Source organism: Pocillopora damicornis, chromosome 2 (genome assembly GCF_964200805.1).
Source record: "Pocillopora damicornis chromosome 2, jaPocDami1.2, whole genome shotgun sequence".
NCBI classification, from domain to species: domain Eukaryota; kingdom Metazoa; phylum Cnidaria; class Anthozoa; order Scleractinia; family Pocilloporidae; genus Pocillopora; species Pocillopora damicornis.
Genome location: NC_142671.1, coordinates 35,747,950 through 35,765,485, shown reverse-complemented (window position 1 = coordinate 35,765,485; position 17,536 = coordinate 35,747,950). Strand labels below are relative to the sequence as shown.

The 17,536-nt window shown below is 39.5% G+C and overlaps 3 protein-coding genes, 1 long non-coding RNA gene and 1 pseudogene across 4 annotated transcripts; 3 read left to right on the top strand and 2 right to left on the bottom strand.

Annotated features, from left to right (window-relative positions):
• Positions 1-1,675: 1,675 nt before the first annotated feature.
• LOC149051067 (uncharacterized) lies at positions 1,676-3,543 on the bottom strand. Its single transcript, XR_016183978.1, has 2 exons — positions 2,176-3,543; positions 1,676-1,882 (listed from the first exon to the last, which is right to left on the bottom strand). It is a non-coding gene; the product is annotated as an uncharacterized LOC149051067 (long non-coding RNA).
• Positions 3,544-3,920: 377 nt separating this feature from the next.
• On the top strand, positions 3,921-6,185 carry LOC149051066 (uncharacterized). The gene has a single exon (XM_089197483.1). It carries the CDS (start codon positions 4,297-4,299, stop codon positions 6,130-6,132), a length of 1,836 nt encoding a protein of 611 aa, XP_089053609.1. The 5' UTR covers positions 3,921-4,296; the 3' UTR covers positions 6,133-6,185.
• A 2,393-nt stretch (positions 6,186-8,578) lies between these two features.
• On the bottom strand, positions 8,579-12,853 carry LOC149051064 (uncharacterized; annotated as a pseudogene).
• Positions 8,854-9,450, top strand: LOC149051065 (uncharacterized). The gene is made up of 2 exons (XM_089197497.1): positions 8,854-8,970; positions 9,096-9,450. Exons 1-2 carry the CDS (start codon positions 8,954-8,956, stop codon positions 9,448-9,450), a joined length of 372 nt encoding a protein of 123 aa, XP_089053623.1. The 5' UTR covers positions 8,854-8,953.
• On the top strand, positions 12,844-15,302 carry LOC149051063 (uncharacterized). The gene has a single exon (XM_089197482.1). It carries the CDS (start codon positions 12,844-12,846, stop codon positions 14,707-14,709), a length of 1,866 nt encoding a protein of 621 aa, XP_089053608.1. The 3' UTR covers positions 14,710-15,302.
• Positions 15,303-17,536: the final 2,234 nt, after the last annotated feature.

Genomic DNA, 17,536 nt, shown 5'->3' with positions numbered 1-17,536 from the left:
CGCATGCTTGTTAGACTCCAACGCTACGAGTTTGAAGTTTCTTACAAAAGGGGACCCTCCCTGTTTATGGCTGATCCCCTGAGTCGTGCGTATCTGTCGCTTAAAGAAGCCCCTGAGGATCAGGAAGACGTCATGACAGTCTCAGAAACAAGGTCGCCAACAGAGATAGAAGCAGAGCAAGTAAACATGCTACAGTATCTTCCAGTGAAAGATGAAACCCTCTGTCAGATCCAAAACCTTACCCAAGAAGATGCTATTCCCAAGACCCTCGCTGGCGTCATTAAACAAGGCTGGCCAGAAAGTAAGCTCCGTCTCCCAACGGAAGTTCAAGAGTACTTTCCTTTCAAAGAAGAGCTCACACTTCAAAACGGAGTTATTTTCAAGGGAGACCGTGTTGTCATACCATTCCAAATGAGAGCTGAGCTCAAAAGGAAGCTACACTCCAGTCATCTGGGAGTACAGGCATGCCAGAGACGAGCAAGGGAAGCTTTCTACTGGCCTAGCATGTACAAGGAGATTGAAGAATATGTCTCCCAGTGTGCAGTCTGCAATACATACCACCAAGGGCAGCAGAGGGAGCCCATGATCTCACACCCAGTACCATCAAGACCGTGGCAAGTCCTTGCTGTTGACCTCTTTGAGCTCCGGGGCCAGGACTACCTTGTCACTGCTGACTATTACTCAAATTTCTTTGAGGTCGACAAGCTTGTTACTAAGACATTGAAAGAAGTAATTGAAAAGCTCAAGCCTCATATGGCCGGACATGGAATTCCGGACAAGATAGTTAGTGATAATGGCCCCCAGTTCAGCTCGCAGGAGTTTAGGAAGTTAAAAGACTTATATGAGTTTGATCATGTTACAAGCTCTCCCACTTAGCCGCAGTCAAATGGCAAAGCGGAAAACGCGGTAAAGAATGCGCAGCGAATCATGCTTAAGGCCTTAGAGGCTGGCAGTGACCCTTACTTGGGATTCCTTGACTTCCGCGACACCCCCACTGAAGGACTAGGAACATCTCCAGCGCAGCGTCTCTTTGGCCGCCGTACCAAAACACTCCTGCCTACCGCTGGCAGACTCCTGACACAACCTGAATTTGACACCACTTCCCAGCTTCTTCATGCTCAGAAGAACAAACAAGCCTTCTGTTACAACAATGGCACTAAAGAACTCCGGCCACTTGAACCAGGGAGCACCGTTCGTATCCATCCACCCAAGTATAGGCATCAATGGACACAAGCAACGGTTGACAAACAAATTGGTGTACGTTCCTACCAAGTAATTACTGACAACGGAAGGGTGTATCGCCGGAACCGCCGACATCTGCGTCTCACAGCTGAAGTTCCAAAACAATCACTTCCTGACATTGAGGTATCTAGCTCCGATCCTGGTCCCCTGCCCCTGACCAACGTTGAACAGGTACCACCAGTAGCTGAATCAATGCCCCAAGAGTTGGCCAAGCCACAAGCAGCACCAGGCCCTCCACCTGATGACATACCAAGTCCTGAAAGATGCAGCTCCCGGGGAAGAGTCCTACGAAGACCAGCATACCTCAGTGACTATGCATGCTGACACTTTTTCTATGTCGTTTATGTTCTTCGAACAATCATTATAGGAAACAATTCACGTTTTTCTTTCTCTACTCTTTCGTCTTTCGAATAACGAAGGGAGATGTAACGATGTTAATTTATGCATGTTAAGTTAATTTATACAGTTTAGTTTACATCCGGGATCCGGCATGTTTTGCGCGCTCTTCGCTTGTTGATGTACACTCGGCTTACAAGATTAAAACGTTGTGTTTGAGTGCTCTGGTGTTCCGTCATCCGTCTTAGCCAATACGTTACACCACAGGTTTAAGTGTTTTTCCTAGAACTACACATTTGGGCTCCTGAAAAAAAGAAAAAAAAGCTGAGCATGCACCATAAAATCTTGACTGTCTTCCCCTTCTCCCTTCCAGTTACAGCTTTTAACCCCTTCCCCCATATTCTCATTTATTTATAGCAAGTTATACTTGGAGGAAAAATTCCTTGCTATGATTACGATTACAAATGTAGAGGGAGTTTTACAGACATTGATGAGTGTCTTTCAGAAACATTTTTTGCCCCAGTTATTACCTACAAGACTAGTCATGATAATATATACAATGACATGGTGAGATAAGGGGTAACCTCAAACACATACCACATAAGGAAATGACTGCTTCATATGTTCCTCTTGGTGGTGTTGGGTTTCTAGTCCTTCAAATGGTGTGGTTTCGTCTTGCCATATATCCTGAAAACTCTGTGATGCTGTAAGATCATCCTGTCCTTCTGAGTTTAGAAATTCCATTACCTTTCTTTTTAAATGCTGAATAGATTTCTTTAAGAGTTGTTGTACCCTCTACAACGTCATCAATCACAGATTGCGGAATTTTCGCTTTTTCCTTTAGTTGTAAAAGAAAAAGTGCTGCTTCTTTCTTCTTGTCATAACATTCTATGTCTTCTTCTTGAACTGTATCCATGGTTTCAGACAAAGACTCATCGAAACCTGTTGTTGGAGCTGTTAGAGGGGTCTCTTCATATACAGGTGGATCAGATTCCTGTAGGTAATAATTTTATATTTACATAAAACATTGCTTCAGGGTCTATAGAAGTGTAATGTATTATTCTAAACATGTATTAGAACATTTTGCAAAAATTCCAAGCATTTTTTAAGTCAAAATGTAAAATTGCGATGACAGTGACGTGATCAGTTCGGGCTGAATTTCATACCACTTGATTGGAGAACTGTTCACAACAATAAAGCTTCAAAACTAACCACTCATTAAAAAGCCCCCCAGAAAGTTGTCTCTCCCCCACGGCCCAATGTTTATTGAAAGATGTTTTATCAGTCGACGTCATTAAGAGAAGAATGCAGAGCCTTGGATGAAAGCAGCGAATTTATTTCATGGTTCCGAAGACACTTTCCTACAGTTCCTTCTGAAGTTATCAAGGCTTTTGAAGGTGAGATTTTTTAGAATTGTTTTTGTCATTATGGATAAATACTCTAATTGCAGGGAATGTTCAAGCAATTCGTGGTACAATTATATTAGCGCGGGAAATTTCCCGCCAAAAATTACATGAAATCAGAAATTCCATAACTTATATATATTCTCGCATTATATTTATTGAAATATTGGAATGGCCAAGAAAACCTGTTTTTTCATTTGGTTGATAAAGTGTTTCGTCGAAATTCGAAGGTACCTAGCCATCTTACGTTCTTTATTTTTATATTGTTTTCATAGCTGTAAGTTTCAGTCATAATGCACGAGTGTTGGACGTTTTTTGTAACAAATTTGGGACTATTTGAATACGTCCAATTTTTGTTCAAAATTATTAACTGTCAAAATCTGTTCAATTTTATACTCCAGTGTAAATAAGCTTATGTCACTAGCTAATATGGGAGCTTTGGACCTCTAAGGTCCTCTATTTGGAACAACTTGTACACTATAAAAGCACATTTTAAACAAGTTTGAATTTTTGAACATGATATTTTTTTTAAGCAATTTTCTCATACTTCTAAATAGAAAACACCATCACTGGGGATGACTTCCTTGAAATGGATGAGCGTGACTTTAAGGAGGTATTTCCACGATTGGCCCATCGGAAGATGGTGAAAGGAATTTATAATTGTGTAAGTCACTAGTCTTTTTGTTATTAACACTGTAGGTTACCCTAGACCAGTGGTTATGGACTCTAATGTATTCATAGAAAGAATTCTGCGAGTGAATATATGAAAGATCATTTTGTTCATAGGGTTCACAGTATAGGTTTTTGATTGGTTGGCCAGGATATATAACAGGTAGCTACACACAGGCATTCTCAATAACTTCTGTAGCACGTGGCTCCTGTTGTTGGAATATGGGGCTGTGCTTAACTAGAGGGCATCCAGCCCCTTTCTGGTGGTACGATACAAAAAAAAATGCAATTTTTGTTGAAAATGAGTCCATTTTTTTTCCATTCGATTTCACTTCTAAAGGCTTTTGTTTAATAGCCCCAAATGTCTTTTTGTGAATAATTTGTCAGGAAATAGTAATAAAATGCAATTTCTAAGGCACTGTTGTTCCGTTGCCATGGAAACGCATTTTTAAATGCGTCCTTTTAGGGCCTAAAAGTGCGATTTCCTCCCAGATCAAAGCAAGCTGATTGCGTCTTGAGTAAGCTATTGGGAGACTGGGGCCCAACAATGACTTTCAGCCTCGTTTTGATATGTTTCGGTGAACAGCCGTTATTATCAATCATTCAGTTGTGAATTTTCGCAAGTGAGAGAGCTTCAATCATCAAAATGCCGAAATTTTCGTCTCAGAGACGCAAGAAGCGCAAATTTTATGGAAATCACTTTTTAAATAGTCCAAGAATTAACGAAGAAGAGTCGATTGTTGTCGAAAGCGCTTCGAGTGGGATACGTGAATCCACAGACGGCATTTCACATGATCAGAGCGAAGCGAAGGAATCTTCGGCTTCGTATCGAAAGCTTCAATCAACTTCCCAAGAAGACAAACCCAAGCCTAGGCTGATCAAGGTAGATAAAGAGGAAACCATTCCATCCATTACAGGGTTCAGGTTCTGTGATATGGAGGTGCTATCGTCCGTTTTTTCTTTGCTACGTTGTGGCGAATGCAGCGATTTCAGTCTTTTGTTTATGGAAGATAATTTGAAACGGAAGGGATGTGTGTCAACTTTGCGTTTGCTGTGCGAGCAGTGTGGATGGAAACATTCATTTTGCACATCAAAAAAGCAAGGAAAGAGTTTTGAAGTAAATCGGCGAATCGTTTATGGTATGAGAACTCTTGGAAAGGGTTATGCTGTTGCAAGGAAATTCTGCACAATTATGAACATGCCTCCACCTCCAACTGAGAAAGCTTTCCTCAGCAACTCGCGCGTAATCGGCCGTCACATGAAAGCGATTGCAAAGGAAACAATGAAAAAGGCAGGAGAAGAAGTTTTATCTCTCAAGAAGGATGTAAATTCTTCTGAAGGTCTACCTGTGAACTGTGGTGTTTCTTGTGACGGAACATGGCAAAAGAGAGGCTACTCGTCACGCAATGGTTGTGTGACTGTCATATCTATGGACACAGGAAAGGTTCTTGATGTGGAGGTCCTAAGCCAAGGATGCAAACAGTGTGAGCGGCATGAACAAATGGACAAGAATTCTCTCGAATATCAGATGTGGAGAGCTGATCACACCACTTGCAAGTCAAATTTCCAGGGATCAGCACCTGCTATGGAACCAGAGGGTGCAGAGCGCATATTTCAAAGGTCTGTTGAGCTGCACAATCTCAGGTACACTGAATTTTATAGGGATGGGGACAGCAAGAGTTTTTCCAGGATAAAGAATATTTATCAAGATGCTGGAATTTTAGCGGAAAAGAAAGAATGCATTGGTCATGTGCAGAAGAGGGTTAGAACTGCACTTCGCAAATTAAAACGTGACAATCCAGGCCTTGGAGGCAGAGGGAAACTCACAGATAGTCTAATTGATAAACTGCAGAACTATTATGGCATTGCCATAAGGTCCAATGTTGGAAATTTGGCTGGAATGAAGAAAGCTATCCATGCTAGCCTCATGCATTGTGCCTCAAGTGAGGCACGCCCACTTCATGACCACTGCCCAACAGGTAGTGCAAGTTGGTGCAAGTATCAAAAGGACAACGCCAACCATATGAATCTCTTTAAGCATGGACCTGGCCTTCCTTTACCTGTTATTGCCAAGCTAAAGCCTGAATATATTCGACTTAGTGAGAACAACTTATTGCAGAAGTGCTTACATGGCAAGACACAAAATCAAAATGAGTCTTTGAATGGCATGGTATGGCAAAGGATTCCAAAAGAAATTTATGTTGGAAGGGAGACATTAGAATTAGGACTTTATGATGCTGTTTCTTATTTTAATATTGGTTCAATGAGTATTATTAAGCTTTTCCAAGCCCTTGGTATTCCTTCTGGCAAATATACCGAGGAGGGTTGCAGACTCCAAGACCAGCTTAGAGTTAATATTGCGCAACATAAAAGCAAAGCTACTACCAAGAAGCGACGCAAAGTGATTAGGGGCCTTAAAAAACGAAAAGATGACCATAATAAGCAAACTGAAGGAGTCAGCTATGGCCCTGGTCAGTTTTGAACAATTCAATTCATGGAAACTGTGTTCAAGTCTTGAAAAAATCAGTTTAAAAACTTTAAACCAGTTTTCTCTCAATTTCGAATTTTATGAAACTACCGACACGCTAGCAAAGATAACTTTCCAGCGTTTTATTCAATTCTTCTCATTTTTGGAGTGAGAGATCTCAGTATATTTTTGCATGCAATGAACTAGAAACATACACTTAGGTGCATCTTTTGTTGCTAAATGACCAAAATGAGATTGCTCATCTTATCAATTCCTGAAAGTTGTTGTGTTTTCTTTAATATTTTTCATTCTATATGACTGAGAGGTGTTTCTGTACTTCATTGCATGCAGGTGCATGTAAAGATCATTGTCTAAAAATTTTGTGAATTTTTAATCTAATGTTAAAGAGTTATGACTGTTCTTGTTTGGTTGCCCACCGGGGGGCATCATTTGCTAATTCTCAGCAGCAATAATAAAATATCAAGTCAAAAACTGCAAAAATACAGTTGTCTCCATGTGTCAATTTAGGTGATATAGATAACTTTTTGTAAAAAAACATGAAAAAATGTTGATTTTTTGAGGGTTGTACCACCTTGGGGGGAGGAGGGGTCTGGTTGAAAAATTTTGAAATCTGTAAGGTTGGAAATACTAATTGTAGCATTCTGGGCACATCAAATTAAGTGCTGTTCATACACATTTTATTGCTCACAGAAACCAGTATTCTGATTTTTTTTCATTCTTTCATAAGTGGTCTAATATTGTGTGCCAAATACAATAACTAGAGAAATATATTTTCTAACATTGTATAGCTATGAATAAGTGTTACATTTAAATGCATTCTTGTAGTATCAACAGCATAACTGTACTTAAATTTAACTTTCTCACACAGCTGAATGGCTCCGTGTCAGATCCCCTGACTCCTGGCTTTACTAAAGTGCCCAAGCCATCAACATCTAGGAGTGATTCATTCACTGATGATGATGAATCAGAACTTTCGTTCCAATCAACCTTGACACTAAACTCCTCTTCATCTGGTGATGCTTCTGATGTCTTCTGTTCCTCTCAAAATAAGAGAACATCGACTCCAATTCCCCCAAAAGTGTCATGTGCACCAGTTTCAGTGCAAGGTAAGCCAAGCCCTGATCTGCCTTCTGCCTTCATTATTCCCTCTAAGTTTGGGAAAATTACAGATGGAAATCTGAAGAGTGGAAACCTAAATGATGTGGACAGAGCGAAAGTTATAAAAACTGTGGTAACTTGTGTATGGGTGCACACAGACTCCCCATCCCCAGGATGTTGTGAATGGTTGGCCAAACAGTTGATCTCAAGTTTGTCTTGCAAACTTATGTTGTATGTTGCCTTAGCAATTTAATAGAGGAGTTGTGACGTGTCATTTTCTTACCTTCTTGACCTAGCTGATAGTGTATAACCCTTAAAGATCCAGTCTTGGCTAGGATGCATTGGATGCGCATTGGAAAACAATAGAAACCTTTACAGGACGAATGCTCTTATTTCAGTGCCTTTAGGCAAAACGGAAAGCATCCCTAAAGGTTGACTTAAGCTTTAGGCGTCTTTAATTGTAAACCGAAATATTCAAAAGCTAACAGTTACCTTTCATGAATCTTTAATTGAACATAAGGTGAACTTTAATACCATAAATCTTTTAGCATCCTTTAAGAGGTCTCTTTTTTGGCACAAAAGAAGGTTTTTAATTAATATACATTTAGTTAACCTTTGAGGTGAGAATTAAACGAGTCTCGCTGTTTTGACATCTTTAATTGACACACTAAAGATAGTCGAATTGTAATCTGAACTGTCAATAGGAAATGCATCACAAATTAGCCAGTACTTGCGTCGGACAGGAATAGCAAATTTTGTCAAAATATCTGAATTGAAAGCAACGGGTTTTCATTTTCGCATCTCCTTTATAGAACGCATGGAGTGCGATGACAAGAAAGGATATATTTACTGCGCTCATTGTAATGACTTCGTGTCACGTTCAACTTTCGAAAGGCATGAGCGAAAACGTAACAAGTCGAACTTGACAGATACTTTCGGGTCGACTTCAAATTCGCGTGATTTGTTTCAAGAAATTTCAAGTAAAGGGAGCATCGTATTAGAAATAGTAAGTATCTTTACACAGAGGAAAGTCCTAATTGCTTTTAAAAGTTTGTGGTAATAAGAATATTCTACTGTATTTCTAAACTTCAGCTGGTTACTTAGTAAATATCCAATAATTTCATACAGTTAAGATTGCTTTTAGATTAACTGTGATCTCTTTCCTCAAAAGATTCCACTTAAGGTTCCAGCTTCCATCTTTTATGAACAAGTAGATTCTGTAGTATGCTTTCCAGTACAAGTAAGTAGTATGCTTTCCAGTACAAAATTGAACAAAATGTGACCTTGGCAAGGTATAGTCAGTTTATAATTACATTCTATTACAATAAAGTGAAATGAGGCCTTTGTTTCAGTTGGAAGCCCAACACGTGGAGTTCCCAACCCTTTTACTTCATGGACTGGTCAATAGCCCACTTTGGAAAAGAGCGGTAGCCTGGAACCGAAGTCGCCGTGCAAGCGCTTATGGGACTGTTTGGGGGGACGTAAGTAAAACAAAAACATGGCGGAATTTAACGCGGAATGTAGTAGTGACAGCAAGGTTTTAACAGAGTAAAATAGCGATAAGGTCGAAGTTATCGAAAGAAACAAATCTGACAGCGTAAAGCTAAGAGAAGAAGATGTACCAGGAGCAATTTTACCTCGGGAAATACCAGAAGAATGCACCGTGAAACAGCTGCAGCGATGGCTTTGCCGTGGAGCTAAAACAACTGGAAAGAAAATGCAGCTTGTTCAAAGGTAAGAAAGCTTTGAAATTATTCGAGAACTCTTATTATTGCCCCCTGTGCTTTACATTACGATGCTAGTCGACAATTTTCTGAGAACATCGTTAATACGTTCGTGTTTTGTCTACTGTGTTTCAGGGTAAAAGACTATATTGCTGGTGGCCTAAGCTCGAAGATAAAGGACCCTGATGGTGGAATCCATTTGGCTAAAGCTAAGGCAGACCTGGGACTCATGGAAGAAATTAATGCTAAAAAACTCAAAGAAAACTTTCCAGTGGACGGATTTACAGAGGATTTGAATATTTTACCTGCTATATCATTTGGTACAATATGGAGGTACATGATTGAAGAGAGTGATGCTAAGAATTATTATCCACAGCAAAACCTCTTGTCAAGGGATACAATTTTTTTGAATCTGGCCATGTCCTTAGCATTAAATGCAGGGAATCTGACGGAAAGTTTTATGTTAAAAGTCAAGTTCTTCCATCAATGAAAAAGACAGTGTTGTATAATTGCTTCATTGTTTTCAACAAAGATGGCAGTGTAGTAACAGCTTATGATGGTTGCCCAGCTGGAGTTGTAATTTACTTTGTGTGTATGGCTTTTTTTAACAGAATGAGCTCAAATACACAGATTATAATACATAATAATCAAAGTCTGAGTGAACAATCTTGCATATTATTGAAGATGAGGCAAATCAAGAAAGGTTACTAAATAAGATTCCACTATCTGCTTGGAGAAAAACATTGCTTTATGTACAAGTAGAAAGTGAAAAATTGTTGTATGGTTCCAGAAAGTCCATACTCACCCAATGAAAGGGCTTCAAAAATCTGAGTGGAGGGGGACCCTACAGCCAAAGTTTATTAGGGAAAATATGAAGGCAAACTAGAAATTCCGGGGGGGGGGGCGGCGGGGGTTGGAAGGGTTTAAATGAAAAAACCCTCCTATGGTGAAGTATGGACATTTCTGGAATCATGCATTACACTTTAATCAATGAGAGGTGGTAAAAAGTTTGTAAGTGCCCCTATGATTATAAGTCACTGGCAATAGGAGCCAATGTTAAAGGAATTCTGCTCTCAAAAATATGCCAGTTTTTCATCCTTTCAATACATCTCTCAACATGTATTCTCAGGCTAGCAATTTTTTTGTTGTGTGTCATTTCTTCTCTGCAGAACTGAGTTTTTCCTTTAAGAAAAGAAGGTATGTTTACAGTAACCCCTTTTGCAGCAAAGTCATCTTGTATGTCAAAGCCTTTGTCTGCCATGACATCGTCCCTAGGATGCAAGTAGTCAATCACATGAGACATTTTGGTAAGCTCCTTGTCACTTATGCTACCAGTGTAAAGCTCGCTTAAAAATCCCAGGGCTCCAGTGGGCGAAAGACCATAGTTGTTGTTCCTTTATACGAGGAATAACACACTGACTGCATGTCAAGTGATGAGGGGCTCTCTGCTCGAATTTCAACAGCATCAATAATTAGAACTGTCCTTGGATAAAGTTCCTTGAAAATGTTTGGCATGAACTGATGTAGAAGCTCTCTCATGGGGAGGCAAATTAAAGGCTCCAGTTCAATCCTCATAAACCGAATCCAAGTGTTAAACACAACAGAAACAGTAGTTTCAGAAACATTAAATCTGTGTGCAAGATCCTTTTGAAACAAGCCAAGCCTAAGTCTCATTAAAGTCAAAACAAACTCTTCAAATAAAGTCAATGCTCTGGGCCTTCCAAGCTTTTGCTCTGAACCACTGTCTTTCTTTTCGTAACTGCCATAGTTCAGGTTCTGAGCCTTCTGACTAACCAGGTCATAAAGGAGCCTAAGTGCATCCCAGTGGGGAAGGCCTGTGTAAAATTCGACATCTTCAGGGCTGTCCTTAAATTTTACAATGTCAAATTTCTGATTTTTCGTTACATGCTGAAGTCTCTTTAACTCCCTTGATAACTCGTCTCTCTCCCTTGCCAACCTTTCCATTTCCTCTCTCATCTCTTTAAGTTCGGCTTCCATTCGATCCAGCATTTCTACAGTCATTTCAGTTTGTGCCGCTGCATCGCAAAAAGAGGCCGGAATGGACTCCTCGTGATCAATTTCAATAAGAGTCCCTTCGTCAATTTCGGTAGAAGATCCCACGTCCACTTTTCTTTTCTTGCTTGCTGTATTTGCAGTCGCTTCCGTTCTGGACAAAATCCGTCGCTCCTTTTCCTTCTTGCTCCAAGGAAATATCGATGGAAGGTGAGTTCTGCTGAGCTTACTACCTCCAGTCCAATGCACAGAGCAAACGCGTGTACTGTCGGACTCTATCTTCAAATTATCATTTCTTAGTAAACGGACATATTCTCTGCGAATACTTTCATCTTTTGGAATTCGATAAAACGTCAATCCGAAGGAGTTTCTGAAATTATTGGTGCACAAAGGCACACAACAACTTACGTGCTTGGGCATAATTCAAGATGGCCGACTTGAGCGTCCCCCCAAACAATCCCATAAGCGCTTGCGTGGCGACTTCGGTTCCAGGCTACCGCTCTTTTCCAAAGTGGGCTATAAGCAACTCTCCCTAACACACTAGCAATACATCAATATTCTCACAAATATATCAAAAAAACTGTATGAAAGGCATTTAGAAAAATAATATTGAGATCTTAGGGGGTGAAATGGGTAGATAGGGGCACATAGTATACAAGGTAAAATATTGCTTTCTGAAATTCATCTGTGAACAGGTAGATTCATAATAACAAATGAAATATTCTTCAGATTAAAAGACTGCGACTCCAGAGAGTCTGTGTATGCATGCATTAACCTAAATATTACACAGCATCATTCAACGTTCCAAATTTCAGATTCTGTTACATGTACTTCAAAGCCTTGAAAAATAAAATGAATGAGCATTGCGTTAAAGAGCCTTTAACAAAAGACTTCATACATACAGTGTATTAAAAGAACAATTATAGGAAAGAACCTAAACTGACCAGAGATTAAGACTGTCTCAAAAAAATTACTCAGAAAGTTGTCAATTGCAGTCTGTACCGAACTCCAAAAACAATACTAAACAAAATAAATTGGAACAAAATATCTAGGTTTAGAGAAATGAATGTGGTCATAACCTATCCACATCTTCCTGAGGCCTGGCAATATATGAACTTTGACCTTCGCAGCCTATGGTAGGTATTGAGATTCCACTAACTGAAACCCTGACATTCTTAAAACCTTACAACAAGTATGTATGTAGAGAGAGTCTCAAACAAAAAAATGACAATAAAGAGAGATAGAGTTTGTTCTTGAAAGAGTTGAATGTCTATACCCACTTACATCTTCCTGGAGCCTGGCAATATATGGATTTTGACATTTGCAGCTTGTGCTAGGCATTGAGATTCCACTCACTGAAAAACTTGACATTTTTAAAACCTTACAACCAGTATGTATGAGAGATAACTGATTTTTGACTGATATAACATAGACAGTTACTTCTTGTGGCCCCTCTCAAGTTAAGCTCTGAAAGCTTCAGTCACCATTCAGTTCTGCTAATGCCATAATTTTATGATGTTGTTCAGAAGGTGGTCTTCCACTCAAAAATTTGTATTTTTTGTCAAAAAACTTTCATTTTGAAAATGGTGCTTTTTGGTATCTTTAACCATTACTCTTTCATTCTACAGCTTCCTTTTTTCCATATTCAGGAGGTAAAGTCAAAAATTTTGCTAAATTCCTTAGCGAGTATGAATTTTCACCTTAGCAACGACCATAGCAACGGTTTGTTTATGAAAACAAAACGCAGTTGCAGTCAAAAGGAAACGACGGAATTTCTCCTGGGACCCCTCCCTGGTTATTCCCGTTGTTTATTGACATTTCAATCAGGCATACATGCAGTGAGTTACGAGCACCCAAAATGGCGGATGATATGTGGCGACACTATTTCCCAACTTATCATCCACCATTTTGGTCGTATTCGTTCACTCTATTCCTATTGCGATTTTGCTTGATAATTTATTTATCAATGCCACCAAAGGCTCGTTCTGGTTACACAAAAAAGCGTAAATATCGTGGAAACCAGTACTCTACTGAATCGAAGCGTTCGAAGAAGGAAAAAACGAGTGTCAGCACCAAAGGTCTTGGGAAAGAATGTTCAGCTTCTGCCCGCAAGATTCCAGCAGGTCTGACCACCGCATCTTCTGAGGGTATCAAGGAGTGTAAGGAGTCAATCATAAGTGGATTAGGGTTTGTAGATATGAGAATTTTGTCTTCTGTGATGGAATGTATGCCATGCAAAGAATGCTTTGTTTGTGATTTAATTTTACAAGAGCAAGCTATGAAACGCAAAGGTTGTGCCTCGAATCTTCGTTTGCTTTGCTGCTCGTGTGGTTGGTCTATGGAATTCTTTACTTCAGCTCAAATAGGCCGTTTCTTTGAAGTAAACAGAAGATTTGTGTATGCTTCAAGATCTGTTGGTTGTGGACGTGCGGCAGGTAAGAGGTTTTGTGGACTTATGAACATGCCGCCACCTCCTAGACCTACACCATATGCTCGCCATAATAAAGAAATACTCCGAGCAGTAAAGAAGATCTCACTGGAGACAATGCGTGATACTGCAAGAGAGATTCACTATATCAAGCCAGGTTCAGATGAGGGCATAGCAAGATGTGGAGTGTCTGTTGATGGAACATGGCAGAGAAGAGGCTTTTCTTCTTTAAATGGCTGTGTGAGTGCTATTAGCATGGATACAGGGAAAGTGGTAGATGTTGAGCCCCTAAGCAAAGTTTGTATCAAGTGCAGGGAGCATGAAAATGATCCTGACACCCCAGAAACTACTGCATGGAGAGCAGACCACAGAGCCTCTTGCAAGGCAAACTTTAAGGGTTCAGCACCAGCTATGGAACCAGAAGGCGCCCTTCGAATGTTTCAAAGGTCAGTAGATCTGCATAAGCTGCAGTATGATGAATATTATGGCGATGGTGACAGCAAAAGTTACTCATTAGTCAAAGATGTATACCAAGTCTATGATATTGAAGTTCAAAAGAAGGAATGTGTTGGCCATGTTCAAAAACGACTGGGAACAGCTTTACGAAAGTTAAAGAAGGAAAAGAAAGGGATGGGTGGGAAAGGCAGGCTGACAGATGCCATGATTGACAGACTGCAAAATTACTATGGAATTGCCATTCGAAGCAACTCAGGTGATCTTGCTGCCATGAAGAAGGCAATTTATGCCAGCTTGTTTCACTGTGCTTCTTCTGCAGACAGTAATTACCATGGGCATTGCCCTGAGGGTCCTGAAAGCTGGTGTGGTTTTCAGCGGGACAAGGTCAATAGGACAAACACTTTCAAACATGGAACTGGCCTACCTTTAGATGTCAGAGAGGAAATCAAACCCATTTATAAAAGGTTGAGTGAGGACAGCCTTCTCAGCAAATGTCTTGATGGCAAGACTCAAAACCAGAATGAGTCACTCAATGGTATGGTTTGGGAGCGTGTGCCAAAGGGGGTGTTTGTTGGTTCTGAAGTACTGCAGCTGGGGGTTTATGATGCTGTCGCTCACTTTAATATTGGTTCAAGAGCAGCTATTAAAGTGTTTGAGAGTCTTGGAATTCCCCCAGGTGAATTCTGTATAAATGAATGCCAGCAGTTGGACAAGATTCGTGTTTTGAAAGCTGAATACAAGTTCCAAGAGAAGAACAAGACAAGGAGGAGGCTACTCAGGGGAAAAAGAAAGAAAAAAAATGACAAATCCCAGGAAAAGGAGGGTGACACATATGCACCTGGTGCATTTTAATGAGAACATCAAAGAGCTTAGCTTAAACTTTCCAAAAGGCACCAGTTGCTTTAGTGATTATTTTGATTGATCAACTTAAATCTTTAAACTTGATTTTCTCAGTTTTGCAATTTTGAGAGAGTGCCCGTCATGGCAAAAAGGATTTCTTGAAAAGTATTAAACCAAAAGGGATGAAATTTTCAGGGAGGTTTGCTTGAGTATAGTTCTGTGTTGTGAACCTAAAATTATTAGTGATTTTTAGTTACATGGTTGTTGACAGATGTATCCATGGTGATAATACAAACAAAAATGTTGTAATCAAGGAACAGTTGCAATTTTATAATAGCTTGGCATAAAAAATATGGGTTTTCTGAGGTTCATGACATAAAGCCATCTTTGTACTTAGTTTTGATACCAATTTCAGGTGAATAGGACCGCTAGTTCTTGAGATATCCTTTTTACAAGAACACCATTATTTTCACAGTTGGGGGCCCAAAACTTGGTTACCATGGCAACGACATGTCTATCAAAATTCTTAAAAGTATCAGTTTGAGGTGATCTCTCCAATGGTACTTAAATAACTTAGGTAAAGCATAAACTGAATTTTTTTAAAATTTGAGTGGAAGACCAGATACTCTCCAACTTGGCTATAGTTGCTTTGCATTCCTTTGACTTTGAATGTCAAGTGTGCCAGAGAAAAGAGAAAAGTAAATCCCTGCTCGAATACAGACACAGTCCTCTGGTGGTTACAGCCGACAACCGAAATGGGTCTGGCCTTCAGGTTTGAGACCTATTTAACGGCTCAGTGCACGTATCAAATAAAAAAAAGAAGTAGGAACCATAAAGCATAAAAATAAAAACGATACGAGCATATCATTGCCGAGGTACCAAAGGGTAAGACCGAAGTATGGGCAATCTGCACTGCACCTCTCCTCGGGACGCAAAAATAAACAAGCACTGAGAGGAGCGCACAAAACTCTCCACCCAGCTGGGATTGCCTTCTCTGGGCTGACTGCATGACGTTTGAATCCTCACAAGGAACTCAAATTCTAATGTTTTTTCTTTCACTATCCTACACAAGATACCATTAGCTCTCTGTGATCCAACTTGTCCATTGGGAGTGAAATGTCTTCTTCTGAAACATGATCCTCAAGCTGAAAAAGAAGAGTGCATGAAGTAAATGACGTGTGCTTATAACCCAGTGGCAGATCTAGGGGAGGGCCCCCCTCCCTTATTTTGGGTAATGAAATAAATGCAGAGGGAAGAAAAGCTGACAGGCTGAAACCTACTTTCAACTGAAACAATTGTAGCACAAGAAAATTGTGGTAACAACTGACTAGTCTACATATGAACAGTTGTTCAGTTTGGGACTGTACCAAGTGATGAGAGCCTATGTTATTGGAAGATTTTGTCATGTCTATACCCACTTTCAAAGGAAACAACAATATCACAAAGTTAAAAAATGTAAATGTAACAGAAATGCGGTCACTTGTAATGATCCAGGAGCATTAAGATCTGACTAAAACTCTGTCACTCACAACCCAAACCTTGCAGAAAGATTCCACATTTTGAAAAACCTGACATACTCAAACCTACTTTCAGTTTAGAAGCCATACATTCAAATGCATGAAAATTGTGTGTAAAGCCTGTCTTGTCTACTTATGTATAATTTGTCAAAAAAATTTTTTTGACACTTGTCTCTGGAGCCTGAACCAAGCATTGATACTCTATATCTCTATATTCTTTATATATCCTTAAGCATATCTTATTTTACTTTGGACTGAGTAAATGTTTATCAGAAAGCCAAAAAATGCTTAGTGAAAATAATGTGGTCACTCACAATGATCCAGGAGCATTAAGATGACTAAAAACCTCTCACTTGTAATCTGCAACTTGTATGGAATTTCCACAATTTGGAAAAAACCTCACATTCAAGAAGCTACAACTCATGGCCAAAGTACTCAGCACCCTGCTCTCCCCTTAATTGGTGGTTGACAACCTTACACTTAACAAAGTAAAAAGTAAATCTTGAAATAAACTCCTTAATAAGTTTCTTGCAAGTCCCACCTCCCCCTCCCCAAAACAATGTTGCCTGAAACTCTGAAACTAGTCATCATTTTGCAACACCAGGCAGATTCAGCATATTTGATTGATATTACTCATCACAACCTAAAAAATGGTCAACCAGACCAGCTAATATTAGGGAGATGACAATCAGTTAAGAATTAAGACATACTTTAATCCCTAATTGCAATGCAAATTTTTCCCATTGCCAAACTTTCAAAAGTGTCCTTGATGTTTATGTTCATAACAAGTATCATGTATGATTACTTAAAAGTTTTAAATTCAAAATACAATCAAGGAATGAAGCTTACATTCCTTGAATGGCACTGACATGAGGTTTTTAATGACCATACTCCAGTATTCATGCAAGCTCAATGCCACAACTGCTCTTTAGGTACCCCATATCTATCAAGGCCTCCTGACTAAAATGTCTTTACCCTAATAAGCCCACTCCTCTCTCCTCCCACTAAACAAAAATTGTACGGTATTGGTTGTATTGTTATTGATTTGACTGTATTAAATTGAGCTTATCTTGTTATTCATTCCTTTCTAGTCAAAATAAAAATGTATATATCCTCCACTGTTGAAAAGTAACCCGCTATTTCAAAAAAGTCCATTACCTCCCACCCCTGCCCCTACTTATTTGTTCTCGACTGAGTTCTGTTTGCATGCCATACATACAAGCATTTTTATCACAAGCTTGCTATCGTAATTGTTCTAATCACACTTAAAAGAAAACAATTCACAATTGTATAAAGCGTCGATCACATATCATTACACAACA

Bases quoted from the DNA above. Each gene is read 5' to 3' on its own strand.
- LOC149051066 (XM_089197483.1), top strand. From the start codon at position 4,297: ATGCCGAAATTTTCGTCTCAGAGACGCAAGAAGCGCAAATTTTATGGA.
- LOC149051063 (XM_089197482.1), top strand. From the start codon at position 12,844: ATGTGGCGACACTATTTCCCAACTTATCATCCACCATTTTGGTCGTAT.